General features: G+C 41.9%; 1 protein-coding gene across 2 annotated transcripts in view; it reads left to right on the top strand.

Annotated features, from left to right (window-relative positions):
- KLHL32 (kelch like family member 32) overlaps nt 1-15368 on the top strand; it is a 230930-nt gene that overhangs the window by 99270 nt on the left and 116292 nt on the right. For both annotated transcript variants that reach the window (XM_040239146.1, XM_040239145.1), the window contains exon 4: nt 429-536. In XM_040239146.1, coding sequence (XP_040095080.1) covers nt 429-536 — 108 coding nt within the window. The remainder of the gene's footprint in view (nt 1-428; nt 537-15368) is intronic.

Below are 15368 nucleotides of genomic sequence, written 5' to 3'. Positions count from 1 at the left end.
TCAGGTGTGAGGAAAGATAGGCGTCACTGAAATGAGGCAGGGAAAAGGCAGAGAAGTCAGGGAACAAGGCACTGCTTCCCGTGCCCTGTTGGCGAGAACATTTGGGAATGCTCCCCATTTCAGGTTAGCTCTGGGACCCCAGGATGTGGACAGTGAGTTCATGGGGAGAACCTAAACCCAAGTCACCCCCAGAGAACAGCTGCGGGGTTCAATGCTACTCTGTGTATGAGGCACACGGGACCCTTTGTGTGTTACTATAACCGGACACCAGAGTGATTTGCAGGGGCTTGTGTGAAGGAAGCCTTGTAGAAGCATTTCAGAAACCAAAATCAATCTTTAACTTGTTTCTTTCTTAGTTTCTCTAGGACTTCATTGTGTTCCCTTGCTTTTTAAGTCCCGTAACTGTCTTCCTTTCTCTCCTACCTCAGGCCATGTTCAGTCTTTGTATGGTGGAAAGTGGTGCTGACGAGGTGAATTTACACGGTGTGACCAGTCTTGGCTTAAAGCAGGCTCTGGAGTTTGCATACACAGGACAGGTATGGTACCAGATGTCATCCGAGAGGCTTGACTTCACTTGACCAGAGGAGATTATCCTTGAGGAATGAGGTCTAGGTATTTTTCTTGTTATTCATGTCAATGTTAAAAAAAAAGTTCTGCCTCCCCTTAATAACTAAAATAATAGAAAGGTAAGTAGAACACTTTGATTTTAAATATGACCCAGGAAACATAGTATTTTAATCTTAGCTCAGTGGCTTGCTGATACGATTTTTAAATATCCTAAGGGATTATCATATGGGAAAGAGTTTGCAAGATAACTCGAATTTTTGTTGTTATCAGTTCACTGAAGCTCAGTGACTCAGTCATGGCTTTATTGACCAAAAGTGAAAGTGAAGTGACTCAGTCATGTCTCTTTGCGACCCGGTGGACTGTAGCCTATCAGGCTCCTCTGTCCATGGGATTCTCCAGGCAAGAGTACTGGAGTGGGTTGCTGTTTCCTTCTCCAGGGGATCTTCCCGACCCAGGGATCGAACCCAGGTTTCCCGCATTGTGGGCAGATGCTTTAACCTCTGAGCCCCCAGGGAAGTCCAAAAGACCAAATTAAAGCTTTAAAGAGCTTTGTCTAACATCTTGGCACCCTATCCTCTGCATTTATTTCAGGGTCAGATTAGAATGTGATGGTTTAAAAGCCAAAGTTTGTTCAGCACTAAAATCATTAGAGGACCTACAGGAATCTCCAGGGAACATTCATTTTATTTCTTGCTTTTTAAATGAAAGAATAATAGTGACAACTAACATATGTTAGTGTATGACTATCAGAGAAAATCAAAACAAAACTGAATATGAACAGTATGAACAGAGATCTGAAGCTTCATCTTTCTTACCTAGTTGCATGTTAGTGAAACAACTGTTAGAACACACAAAACCCATCCTTATAGAATTATTTTTAAATTGAAATGTAATATTTTCAAGATTTATTTTTGATGTGGAACATTTTAAAAAGTCTTTGTTGAATCTGTTGCCATATTGCTTCTGTTATTTATGTTCTGATTTTTTGGCTACGAGGCGTGTGGGATCTTAGCTTCCAGATCAGGAATTGAACCTGCACTCCCTGCATTAGAAAGTGAAGTTCTAACCTCTGGACTGCCGGGGAAGTCCCAATTGAGATGTAACTGACATGTAACATTGTATTAGTTGTAGGTATACAACAAAATGATTTTCATTATGTACAATAGAATGATTTACAACAAAACAATTACTGTAATGTTTTAATTAATGTCTGTCACCACACAAAGTTGACAAGTTTTTTGTGTGATGAGGACCTTTAAAATCTCCTTTCATAGCATGTTTTAGATATACAGTACAGTATTGTTAACTATAGTTGCCATGTTGTACATTACAGCCCAGGACTTATTTATCTTAAAACTTTTATATCTTATAAAAGTTTGTACCTTTGACCCCCCCTTCTCCAATTTTGCCCACCCTCGTCACCCCCTACTTTCATTTGAGAGCTACTCAACTTCGTAAGACCAGATACTGAGTAGTTATTTATCTTCTTTTATAGAGTTTTGTTGTTTAATTTCATTTCATCCAGCTTATGTTCAGTGTCTTCTGTGCTAAATAAGGGCTGCTTCTTTTGGCAGGCTCACATCCTGGTGGGGGAGAGTCATATACATAATTCCATGTCCTTGCTGTGGTGGGAGGCATAATAGCAGAATACGAGACACAGTGGGGACAAAGGAGAGGATGTGGTTAACTTGGTTCCTCAGTGCAAACCTTCACAGAGAAGGTGGTATTTGGGTCTTGAAAAATGTTGGGAGTTCAGTTTTTTACTAGCGTGCTTTCTTCAGAGGCATATTAAGGTATATGATATTGTCCATTCTCTTTTCCAGAACTGGTAGAATTTGAGATAGGTTTATAGAATAACTGGGGCAGCTCTGGCAACTGGAATGAAAACAGTAGGTAGGAAGGAAAAAAATCAGCAATAAAGTAGTGGGTACAAAGGAGAATACAAAGGAGATGGATCACAAATTCAGGATCAGCCCAGCCAAATTTCATGCCTTAAGAAAGCAGATAGTGATGGTTCACAGAGTTGTCAAAACATATTCCTAGTGAGGTGAGTGAATAATGTGTTATGTGCTGTTTAGCTTATAGATGTAAAGAAAGACACCAGCTCTAGCTTATGTCTTGTGTGTATTTTTCTCTCCATACCTGAATTACAGCTACACCTGCATTTGCCTATGTCTAAAGTACGTTTGATAACCCATAGTTCATACTTCACTGGTGACCAATGGGGATACAATCAAAATACAAATATTGTTTTTTACAAATATTTTATACAAAATATTGTTTTTTTATAAACCTACCCAAATAAGTACTCTTATACGTAGATGCCTTAGCAACAAAATGCCTTAAGCTTAAAGGTTATAAGAGTGCAAAGCATGTTTAAATCACTGGTAAATGACGGAGCATAAAAACTGCTATGAATGCTGAGGAAAAACACTCAAATATAAGAGGCTGCCTTATTATTTGCCTTGCTTGTTTTGTGGTTTCTTTCACAATGGTTAAGTTCACATATTATATGTATTAAATATTTGTAGAAACTTCTGTATATATAAACTTGTATATGCATTTATATACTTATGTATTTCCTTACCCTGAAAGTGCCCTTTTCTTCACCTGTTCATCTCTCCCCCTCTCCCCTTGACAACCAATAGCAGATTTTTTTTTTACTGTTTCTGTAGTTTTGTCTTCTGAAAAATGTCATATACTTTTTGGAATCATACAGTATGTAGACTTTTCAGATTGGCTTCTTTCACTTAGCAATATGCATTTAAGTTTCCTCTGCATCTTTTATGACTTGATAGATCATTTTTATTGCTGAGTACTATTCCATTGCATGGATATATGAAGGGCATCTTGGTTGGTTCCAGTTTTTGGTGATTATGATGAAGTTTTGTATATATATATACACACACACACACACACACATGCACACATACACACATGTATATTATACAGACATTGGAAAAGACCCTGATGCTGGGAAAGATTGGGGGCAGGAGGAGAAGGGAGAGACAGGATGAGATGGTTGGATGGCATCACCAACTCAATGGACAGGAGTTTGAGCAAGCTCTGGGAGATGGTGAAGGGACAGGGAAGCCTGGCGTGCTACAGTCCATGGGGTCACAAAGGGTTGGACATGACTTAGCAACTGAACAACAATACACAGACAAAGTGTGTGTCTGTGTGTATAGTGTGCCTGTGGCACAAAGGACCTATGAAACTTGAGCTGAAGATTAGGGCATTAGGGGAGCTGACTTTTGGAGGGTAGTGAAAGTTGCTGTCGTGTCTGACTCTTTGTGACCCCATGGACTATGCAGTTTATGGAATTTTCTAGGCCAGAACACTGGAGTGGGTAGCCATTCCCTTTTCCAGGGGACTTAGCTGGGAGGAGCCACCCACGCCCAAGGCCAGGGCCCACAGCCGGGAGGAGCAACCCAAGGAGTGGTGGCTGCGCAGGCACAGGAGGGCCTAGAGGAGCTATCCCACGTCGAAGGTCAGGAATGGTGGCAGTAAGGAGATACCCCTCATCCAAGGTAAGGAGCAGCGGCTGTGCTTTGCTGGAGCAGCCGTGAAGAGATACCCCCACGTCCAAGGTAAGAGAAACCCAAGTAAGATGGTAGGTGTTGCAAGAGGGCATCAGAGGGCAGACACACTGAAACCATACTCACAGAAAACTAGTCCATCTAATCACACTAGGACCACAGCCTTGTCTAACTCAATGAAACCAAGCCATGCCTGCGGGGCAACCCAAAACGGGCGAGTCATGGTGGAGAGGTCTGACAGAACGTGGTCCACTGGAGAAGGGAATGGCAAGCCACTTCAGTATTCTTACCTTGAGAAATCCATGAACAGTATGAAAAGGCAATATGATAGGATACCAAAAGAGCTCTGGGAGATGGTGATGAACAGGGAGGCCTGGCGTGCTGCAATTCATGGGGTCGCAAAGAGTGGGACACGACTGAGCAACTGAACTGAACTGAATTGAACTTCCCAACCCAGCGATCGAACCCAGGTCTCCTGCATTGCAGGCAGATTCTTTACCAGCTGAGCTACAAGGGAAGCCCTTTGAAGGGTAAGGAGACTGCTAGGGAATAGGGAAGAAGTTTGCAGAAGAACAAATGTGTGTGTGTGCACTTAAAAACAAAGTTCTAGGGGGAGACTTAGAGTTGCATTTATTCTGCCCAGTGACCCATTCTTGATGTTGCATCCACACAGAGGTGACAGTCCTGCAGCATATACAGCAGTAACTCATCTTTTCAGATTGTGCACGGAAGGGACAGGAAGTGGGCTGGCATTTCATGGAGCACCTTCTGCAAGAACAAGGGCACTGCCCCGGGCATTTTATGTGTGCTGTGTAGCCTAATACTCTAGACAGCTCTGAGGAATTTAGTGATCATGTTGTAAAGACAACAAGCCCTGGAAGGTGCAGTAAATGACTAAGATCAATCTCCCAGGTTTGACCCAGTGAGTCAAACCCATTCCTCTTAATTTTGAATCCTTTTCATTTATTCTTAACCCTTTCTTAATGCTCTATGTCATTAAGAAAAAATTAAGTCATATTTGTTATACCTTGATTAAGGAGGTGGGGAAGTATTTGGACGTTTTAGAAAGCAAACTCTTTTTGATGGTTCTTCTGAGCTGGGTGCTTTTCCAGTGCTGAGTTCATGAGGGCTCTGAGTTGCTGCATTTGTACTTTGTATGTGATTATTTTTTTCTGCAGAGTGGAAGTTGGTACAGTCTTTCTTGAACAACATCCATGGTAGTTTGGTTTCTTAAACACCAAAGTGACTTTATGATAAATCCGTTTTCTCTTTGAAACATGAACATAGATGATGGCAAAAAATGGAATTGTAGTATACTTGGGAAATGCAAAAAAAGCTTTGTCTTACTCTAGTAATGAAATGAACATTAAGCAAAGAGTTTAGAATACAAACATGAATAAAAGCATGGTTCTTCAATTTTTTACTTGTTATTTACTATTGTGGACATTTGCTGAAAGATGGTCTTCAGCCATGATATGTATGTAGCTTTGTAAAAATCTTGAGTTAACATTTAAATTATCTACCTAAGCTATTCCTACTGATAGTTGATTATACCTTCAGTCTGTTGTAGTAAGCATAGTATAAAATGTTAAGTATTTTAAGTGCCTGAAAATCATTACTGCCTTGGGAAGGAAATTGAAAGTATAGAGTGGGTGTGATGAATGAGTTACCACTGTGTAACAAGGTGTGTGTGTGTTCCTCCTACACACTGTTCTAAAGCATAGCCTTCTTAAAATTGGTCACAGATATCATCCAGGAAGTTTTAAAGAAAAATCAAATTGTCCTCCTAATGCTAATACATCCTCTGAAAATGCGTGCACTTTTCTTATCAAGGCACACACACACATCTGGCTTCACGCTAGTTAGAGGCGGGCCCTTCCTGTGGGAACACCCTGCTTGGGTCACAGCCTGAGCAGAGCCCCGCATGCGTGGCAGTGCTCGTGGGTGACCCTGCACAGCTGTACACAGCGGAACTGGCCATGGAGAGCAGAGGAGCCAGACTGCAGGTCCTGTTCTGGGCTGGCTCCAGGAGCTAGGTGAAAAGCAAAGGGTATGATGCAAAATTGTCACTGGGCAGATCTGCCATAGGGAGAAAAAGATAAAGTGAACCTGAGAATGCCACCTTTTACTTACTGGTGAGCAAAGGGAATCCTGTTCCCCTGCTGTCCCTCAATCTCCTTGCTTTCCAACTCTGGCCAGAAGTCCATTCCTATTTCAGCCCAGTCCTGATAGAAGAGACATGAAAAAGAAGGGGAAAAAACTGTCTAGGGATGGGAGGAGGGAAGGAGGCTCAGGAGTGATGGGAGATGTGTATATATTGGAGAAGGAAAAGGCAACCCACTCCAGTATTCTTGCCTGGGAAATCCCATGGACAGAGAAGCCTGGTGGGCTATAGTCCATGGGGTTGCAAAGAGATATAAAGTATAACTGGATTCACAGTACAGTTGTTCTGTAATACTGACTATTGTACTACAGAAACCAACACAAAATTATAAAGCAGCTTTCCACCACTTAAAAAAAAATAAAACTTTTTTACAAAAAGAGGTTGGTATTGACATATGCACACTACTGTATATAAAATAGATAACCAGCAAGTCCCCACTGTATAGCACAGGGAACTCTACTGAGTACTTTGTAATGACATATATGGGAAAAGAATCTAAAAAAGAGTGGATATTTTTATATGTATAACTAATTCACTTTGCTATACAGCAGAAACTAACACAAGATTTTAAACCAACTACACTTCAAAAAAATTTTTTTAAAAGAAGGATTCTAATGGAGATGTTACTTGCCTCAGATGATGCCTCAGAAAACCCAGCCAGTCAGTGAGGAGCACCTAACATCAAGACCCTTTCATAAAGATACAAGCACTGCTCAGCAAGTGTAAGTGAAAAAAAAGTGAAAGTGTTAGTAACTCAGTTGTGTCCGACTTTTTGTGACCCCATGGACTATAGCCCACCAGGTTCCTCTGTCCATGAAATTTTCCAGGCAAGAATACTGCAGTGGGTAGCTATTCCTTTCTCCTGGGATCTTCTTAACCCAGGGATCAAACTCAGGGCTTGTTCATTGCAGGCAGATTCTTTGTTGTCTGAGCCACCAGCTCAACAAGTGGGAGAACATGCAATCCTAAAGGTCTTTGATTATACCTCTTGGAATTTGAGTAGGTAAGGGCCAAAAATGAAAGCAAATAGGACTGAGAACTACAATAAAGTTTGCTGTATTAACACTCTGGCTGCCATGATGTTAAGGACGAAAAACTCTATGCCAATACTGTGATAAAGTGAAAGTTGCTCAGTCGTGTCCAGCTCTGCAACCCCATGGACTATATGGTCCATGGAATTCTCCAGGCCAGAATACTGGAGCTATTCCCTTCTCCAGGGGATCTTTCCAACCCAGGGATCAAACCCAGGTCTCCTGCATTGTAGGCAGCTTCTTTACCAGCTGAGCTATCAGGGACTAAATGCCTTCCATATAGTAGAGCAAGGGGTTCAAGCTTGTTAGCTTCCTCTTAACTTTCCTGAGAACTCTCCATTCCATGTGTTTTGTCCCTTGCTGCCCGATGGAGCATTTCCAGAAACCCAGAAACTGTGCGCTCAATGATAGGTTTGTAATCCCCTTTGAATTTCCCAGAGTACCCCTCTGCTAAGTCGCTTCAGTCGTGTCCGACTCTGTGCGACCCCATAGAGGGCAGCCCACCAGGCTCCCCCATCCCTGGGATTCTCCAGGGAAGAACGCTGGAGTGGGTTGCCATTTCCTTCTCCAATGCATGAAAGTGAAAAGCGAAAGGGAAGTCGCTCAGTCGTGTCCGACTCTATGTGACCCCATGGACTGCAGCCTACTAGGTTCCTCTGCCCATGGGATTTTCTAGGCAAGAGTACTGGAGTGGGGTGCCATTGCCTTCTCTGACCCCTCTAGATACTGCTAACTTTGTCAGCCATGAACCAGGCACATCGTATCTGGGCAGATGAAAAGGATTCTTTGATATCTGTTGTTCCCTTGCTTTTCTTTTCATATCCAGCAGCTCCAGCCTCTGGTTCCTCAACATCATGGAAGAACCTATCTCTCTGGGGATACACATCCTGATTACTGTTCTCTGGTGCAGAGAATGCTTTAGTAGAATCTTCACAAGGACATTTTGTATAACTATTAGTATTAATATTTTGAACGCTTTGGAAATCTAGGAAAGTAGGACACTCTGTGAAGTGAGAAAGACTTTTTTTTTAGCTATAACTGTGCTCATGTAATCAGGAATTGAAAACTAGAAGGCACAGCTCCTTAATTTTCTTGCTCTTGTGTAGTCAGGGTTTTCTTCCTGATTCTCATTTGTTTATTTAATGTGTTCACGTGACTTTTTTATAGCCCTGATAAGGCAGAGACTGTAGCTTTATTTTGATGATCATTGAAAGTGTATTTATTCTCTGCAATGGAATACTTTTCTCTGGAGACCTGAGCATCAGGCCTGGCAGCAGAGTGACAGGAATCTTAATTGGAACTGCCTTCTCATAAACTATTCCTTCAGGAAAAGATGTGTCACTTTACATGAGAAAAAGTCCCCATCAGATTTACTTATTATAAACATAACCTGGTGGAACTAAATGTTATTAGCACATGGAAAAAATCTGGGAGAAATATTTTTTAAATGCTTCTCTTGGGAGTAGCATTAGGACCATTCAGTGGTTTAAATATTTTAGCTGCAAAATTCTTTTTTCACCTGGCAGTACCTCCAGAAGCCTGGCAAGCAAGAGGCCCCCAGGGTATGCACCCTGTGCCCTAGGCTCCAGAGCACACAGTCTACAATCCACAGTCTAAGGAAGAATATTTTGAATTGTGCAGAAAGTGATTATTTTCTTCTTACCTTAATTCTTACAGAGTTGTGCCAGAGTCCATAACTGGATTGTTGACACAGAAAAGTTTGAGAAGAGTGAAATGAAGGGGAAATGTTTGAATTCCATCAGTGAGTTTTCACATTCTTGGATCTTTTGAAATTCTATATTATTGCCTTTAGAGAGATTTTCTCTCTCTTTTTAATCAGTGGATTATTGAAACAAACAAGCAGATGTGTCTGCTTAATGTTTTGGGGTGAGGATGTTACCACGGGTGGTTTCCTAGAAAGTGTCAACCTACTTGACAGACAGGAACCATATGTCAGATGAAATTTTTATGGCTTCTACGGATGTCAAGTAAAATGATAAATCCTTGATTTGGTTGGGTAGTCAAAACTATAAGGACAGGTTGGGGACCTAAACATTTATTTTGAACAACTGAGAAGTGAGATTTGAAAAGTTCCAATCCTGCCTGACCCCAGAAGCTTACTTTTTTCAGCTGAGGACCCAAGAACAGTGTCACTGGACCCAAAGCCTGTCTGTTCCTCGTGGTTGACAGCGATTCAAAGTGAAGGTCTGTGAAAGCCCCTGCCTGTAGAGCAGGGTCAGTTTTAACTGACAGTTTGCCTGTGCCAGCCTGTTATCCCTTTCAGTTCAGTACAGTCGCTCAGTCGTGTCTGACTCTTTGCGACCCCATGGACTGCAGCACGCCAGGCCTCCCTATCCATCACCAACCCCCAGAGTTTACTCAAACTAGAGTATTGACTCATATCCCTTTATCCCTCATGAAATCCCTGTGTGTGTCTGCTCAGAGAAGACTCAGGCTGTGGTTTGTACGGCAGGCATTACAGAGCCATCTGCTCAGCATAGCAATGTCTAAAATGTTGCAGAGTGAGGAAGTCTAACTGTGGCCACACTTCTGAGGTCAGCTTTCCAATTTGGTAATAAAACTGATTATTTTGATTTTTTAAAAAAAGTATTTCCTGGCCTTTTCTTGATAATTTGTAAATTTAGGATTTCTTAGTTGTCTGATAGTCACTCTGCAGAAACAGAATGGCCCCCTCACCCACTCAGCGTTTGATGCAGTGTTGAGACTGATAACAGCACATGTGGACCAAGAGGATAGGAAAAGGTTTGTCACTCACATGGTGAGGCTTTCGGGGCTAAGAGGGTGGGTTCCAGTAGGTCCAAATATGTCTTCAGAGGGCAAGTAGGGGTGCTTGATCAGCGTTGGTGTTTATTGTGGTAAGGTGGTGGGGCTGGAGGATTCTCCATGTAGCCAGAGGCTTGTGGTTTGAACTTTCCACCAGCATCAAGGGAGAGACACCTCAGGCTTTTCCTGTATTTTCCCCCAGGTGTGGAGCAAGCAGGAAAGAGGGAGTGGTGGGGCTTGAGAGCTGTCACCACACATCAAAAATGGAGATGCACTCCATTGCGTTAGTGTAGCATTTTGCTTGAGTGATAGTCACATTTTAGACACAGACATTTTTCTTTGGCACACTGTGAAACTCAGTCACTTATTGAAAACAAAATGTGTTTGAACAATATGCTCACAGCATTTATAATCTTTCTTGGTGTAAGTTCTGTGCTGCAGGACCCATTGTGGACCAAGGTACTTGAGCTCATGCATACAGAACATGCACACTGATGACACTCAGAGGGTCTCTGGATATCTGAGATAATATTAGATGACAAGGATGTGTGTGAACACTCTCTGTTTTAACCTTGTCTTCATTATACAAAACTTTATTTAAATGAGCTGGATTTGTTCCTTGGGTCCTCCTCTCTCCCTCCCACACTCTACCTCCCATCCCCACCCTACTGCCAGGATGGTGAATAGAAAGAGAAGTGTTTCCTGTGTGCTCTTCATAATGGCTTTATTGTCACAAGTGGAAAAATAAACAATCCCTTCTTTTCTATTTGACGTCCTCCAAAGCTTACTCCTTGGAAGAAAAGTTATGACCAACCTAGATAGTATATTCAAAAGCAGAGACATTACTTTGCCGACTAAGGTCTGTGTAGTCAAGGCTATGGTTTTTCCTGTGGTCATGTATGGTTGTGAGAGTTGGACTATGAAGAAGGCTGAGCGCTGAAGAATTGATGCTTTTGAACTGTGGTGTTGGAGAAGACTCTTGAGAGTCCGTTGGACTGCAAGGAGAGCCAACCAGTCCATTCTGAAGGAGATCAGCCCTGGGATTTCTTTGGAATGAATGATGCTAAAGCTGAAACTCCAGTACTTTGGCCACCTCATGCAAAGAGTTGACTCACTGGAAAAGACTCTGATGCTGGGAGGGATTGGGAGCAGGAAGAGAAGGGGACGACAGAGGATGAGATGGCTGGATGGCATCACGGACTCGATGGACGTGAGTCTGAGTGAACTCCGGGAGTTGGTGATGGACAGGGAGGCCTGGCGTGCTGCGATTCATGGGGTCACAAAGAGTCGGACATGACTGAGCGACTGAACTGAACTGAACTGAACTGAAAGTAGAAAAAAATAATATTCAGTAACTCAAAAGAGTAGGTCAGCCCCATTAAGCTAACTCAGGGTGGATATTGCACTTCTGTGCACTTGTTTCTCTCTGTTTTGGTAGAAAGTCCCATTGCTAGACATTTTTCATTTCATCATGTCCATCTGAGTTTTTCCTTTGTTATGGCAGATGAGTAGCAACTCCTGTTCAGAGTATTTCTAAGCAGACATCATTACAGTTGTGTTCTTTCTTGATCGTTGGAATTTCTGAAGGTTGGCTGTACTCAGAATCATTCCCTAAGGAAATTGTGAACCTTCCTTTAGGTGTCTCATGAAATCACCTCTGAGTGGAGGGAGCTTACTGGTATATTTAGTGGAGATTCTTGATTAGCTCTTTAGTTATCATAAGAAGATGTCAGCCTATTGATAGCTTTTTAAAGGACATGAACTTTTCCACTTATTCAGCAAAAGAGAATAATTACACTCCAGCCTCAGCCTGTTTGCTAGAAAGCTCTCACTAAAAGTTGACTGGGAGGAATTATAGATACAACGAATTCTCAGAAGATATGAAGCCTGCCAGTCTGGCTTGGTGATTCTCAACCTCATCTATCAAGCCTTAATATATAAGGCCACTTTTACTATCCTGAAATAGTAGTAAATGAAATTCCTAATAATATAACTTACCCATGCAAATTACTCTAAACACTAGTAAGAATATCTTGTGTGTGTGTCAGGCACTCAGTCATGTCTGATTCTTTGCGACCCCGTGGACTGTAGCCTATGGCCCATTGATGGAACTCTCTAGGCAAGAATACTGGAGTGGGTTGCCATTTTCTTCTCCAGGAATATTCCTGTCCCAGGGATTGAACCTGGGTCTTCTGCATTGCAGGGAGATTCTTTACCATCTGAGCCACCAGGGAAGCCAAGACTATCTTAACCATATATAAATAACAGACAGAAGGAAAGAAAGTATATTGAAAATAATGTGCAGTTCAGTATGTAGAGGCTGGAGCAAAACTCTTCACAAGACATAATGAAACAGTTGCCTGTCTGTAGCTACAGGTAGAATCCTCATGCTGCATATAGATGCAGAGTGACACAAAAGTATATTTTGCTGGTAACGGAGAGGTACCACAAGGGCATGCCCTAGGCAACATGATTTTCTGAAATACTGAACAACTTTCAGACTACAACAGTAGTCTTCTCTCGGTTTTTATTGTGGTAGCATTTCTGGAAAATTCAGTATTATCTTGATGCAAAACAAATAAAATTTGTGTATATGTAAAATAGAGTTCAAAACTAGTCGATCTAATCACACTAGGACCACAGCCTTGTCTAACTCAATGAAACTAAGCCATGCCCGTAGGGCAACCCAAGATGGGTGGGTCATGATGGAGAGGTCTGACAGAATGTGGTCCACTGGAGAAGGGAATGGCAAACCACTTCAGTATTCTTGCCTTGAGAACCCCATGAAAAGTATGAAAAGGCAAAATGATAGGATACTGAAAGAGGAACTCCCCAGGTCAGTAGGTGCCCAATATGCTACTGGAGATCAGTGGAGAAATAACTCTAGAAAGAATGAAGGGATGGAGCCAAAGCAAAAACATTACCCAGTTGTGGATATGTCTAGTGATAGAAGCAAGGTCCGATGCTGTAAAGAGCAATATTGCATAGGAACCTGGAATATAGGGTCCATGAATCAAGGCAATTTGGAAGTGGTCAAACAAGAGATGGCAAGGGTGAACGTCGACATTCTAGGAATCAGCGAACTAAAATGGCCTGGAATGGGTGAATTTAACTCAGATGACCATTATACCTACTACTGCAGGCAGGAATCCCTCAGAAGAAATGGAGTAGCCATCATGGTCAACAAAAGAGTCCAAAATGCAGTACTTGGATGCAGTCTCAAAAACGACAGAATGTTCTCTGTCCATCTCCAAGGCAAACCATTCAATATCACAGTAATCCAAGTCTATGCCCCAACCAGTAATGCTGAAGAAGCTGAAGTTGAATGGTTCTATGAAGACCTACAAGACCTTTTAGAACTAACATCTAAAAAAGATGTCCTTTTCATTATAGGGGACTGGAATGCAAAAGTAGGAAGTCAAGAAACACCTGGAGTAACAGGCAAATTTGCCCTAGGAATGCAGAATGAAGCAGGGCAAAGACTAATAAAGAGTTTTGCCAAGAAAATGCACTGGTCATAGCGAACACCCTCTTCCAGCAACACAAGAGAAGACTCTACACATGGACATCACCAGATGGTCAACACCAAAATCAGATTGATTATGTTCTTTGCAGCCAAAGAGGGAGAAGCTCTATACAGTCAACAAAAACAAGACCAGGAGCTGACTGTGGCTCAGATCATGAACTCCTTATTACCAAATTCAGACTTAAATTGAAGAAACTAGGGAAAACCACTAGACCATTCAGGTATGACCTCAATCAAATCCCTTATGATTATACAGTGGAAGTGAGAAATAGATTTAAGGGCCTAGATCTGATAGATAGAGTGCCTGATGAACTATGGAATGAGGTTCATGACATTGTACAGGAGACAGGGATCAAGACCATCCCCATGAAAAAGAAATGAAAAAAGCAAAATGGCTGTCTGGGGAGGCCTTACAAATAGCTGTGAAAAGAAGAGAAGCGAAAAGCAAAGGAAAAAAGGAAAGATATAAGCATCTGAATGCAGAGTTCCAAAGAATAGCAAGAAGAGATAAGAAAGCCTTCTTCAATGATCAATGCAAAGAAATAGAGGAAAACAACAGAATGGGAAAGACTAGAGATCTCTTCAAGAAAATTAGAGATACCAAGGGAACATTTCATGCAAAGATGGGATTGATAAAGGACAGAAATGGTATGGACTTAACAGAAGCAGACAATATTAAGAAGAGGTGGCAAGAAAACACAGAAGAACTGTACCAAAAAGATCTTCACAACCCAGATAATCACGATGCCATGATCACTCACCTAGAGCCAGACATCCTGGAATGTGAAGTCAAGTGGGCCTTAGAAAACATCACTACGAACAAAGCTAGTGGAGGTGATGGCATTCCAGTTGAGCTATTTCAAATCCTGAAAGATGATGCTGTGAAAGGGCTGCACTCAATATGCCAGCAAAATTGGAAAACTCAGCAGTGGCCACAGGACTGGAAAAGGTCAGTTTTCATTCCAATCCCAAAGAAAGGCAATGCCAAAGAATGCCCAAACTACCGCACAATTGCACTCATCTCACATGCTAGTAAAGTAATGCTCAAAATTCTCCAAGCCAGGCTTCAGCAATACATGAACCGTGAACTTCCTGATGTTCAAGCTGGTTTTCTAAAAGGCAGAGGAACAAGAGATCAAATTGCCAACATCTGCTGGCAAGAGAGTTCCAGAAAAATATCTATTTCTGCTTTATTGACTATGCAAAATCCTTTGACTGTGTGGATCACAATAAACTGTGGAAAATTCTGAAAGAGATGGGAATACTAGACCACCTGACCTGCCTCTTGATAAATCTGTATGCAAGTCAGGAAGCAACAGTTAGAACTGGACATGGAACAACAGACTGGTTCCAAATAGGAAAAGGAGTACGTCAAGGCTGTATAATGTCACCCTGCTCATTTAACTTCTATGCAGAATACATCATGAGAAATGCTGGGCTGGAGGAAGCACAAGCTGGAATCAAGATTGCTGGGAGAAATATCAATAATCTCAGATATGCAGATGACACCACCCTTATGGCAGAAAGTGAAGAGGAACTAAAAAGTCTCTTGATGAAAGTGAAAGAGGAGAGTGAAAAAGTTGGCTTAAAGCTCAACATTCAGAAAACGAAGATCATTGCATCTGGTCCCATCACTTCATGGGAAATAGATGGGGAACCAATGGAAACAGTGTCAGACTTTATTTTGGGGGCTCCAAAATTGCTGCAGATCGTGACTGAAGCCATGAAATTAGAAGACGCTTACTCCTTGGAAGGAA

This window comes from Oryx dammah, unplaced genomic scaffold (assembly GCF_014754425.2).
Source record: "Oryx dammah isolate SB20612 unplaced genomic scaffold, SCBI_Odam_1.1 HiC_scaffold_4, whole genome shotgun sequence".
Taxonomy (NCBI): Eukaryota; Metazoa; Chordata; class Mammalia; order Artiodactyla; family Bovidae; genus Oryx; species Oryx dammah.
Note: the sequence above shows the minus strand (reverse complement) of the source record. Positions and strands in the feature narration are given on the sequence as shown.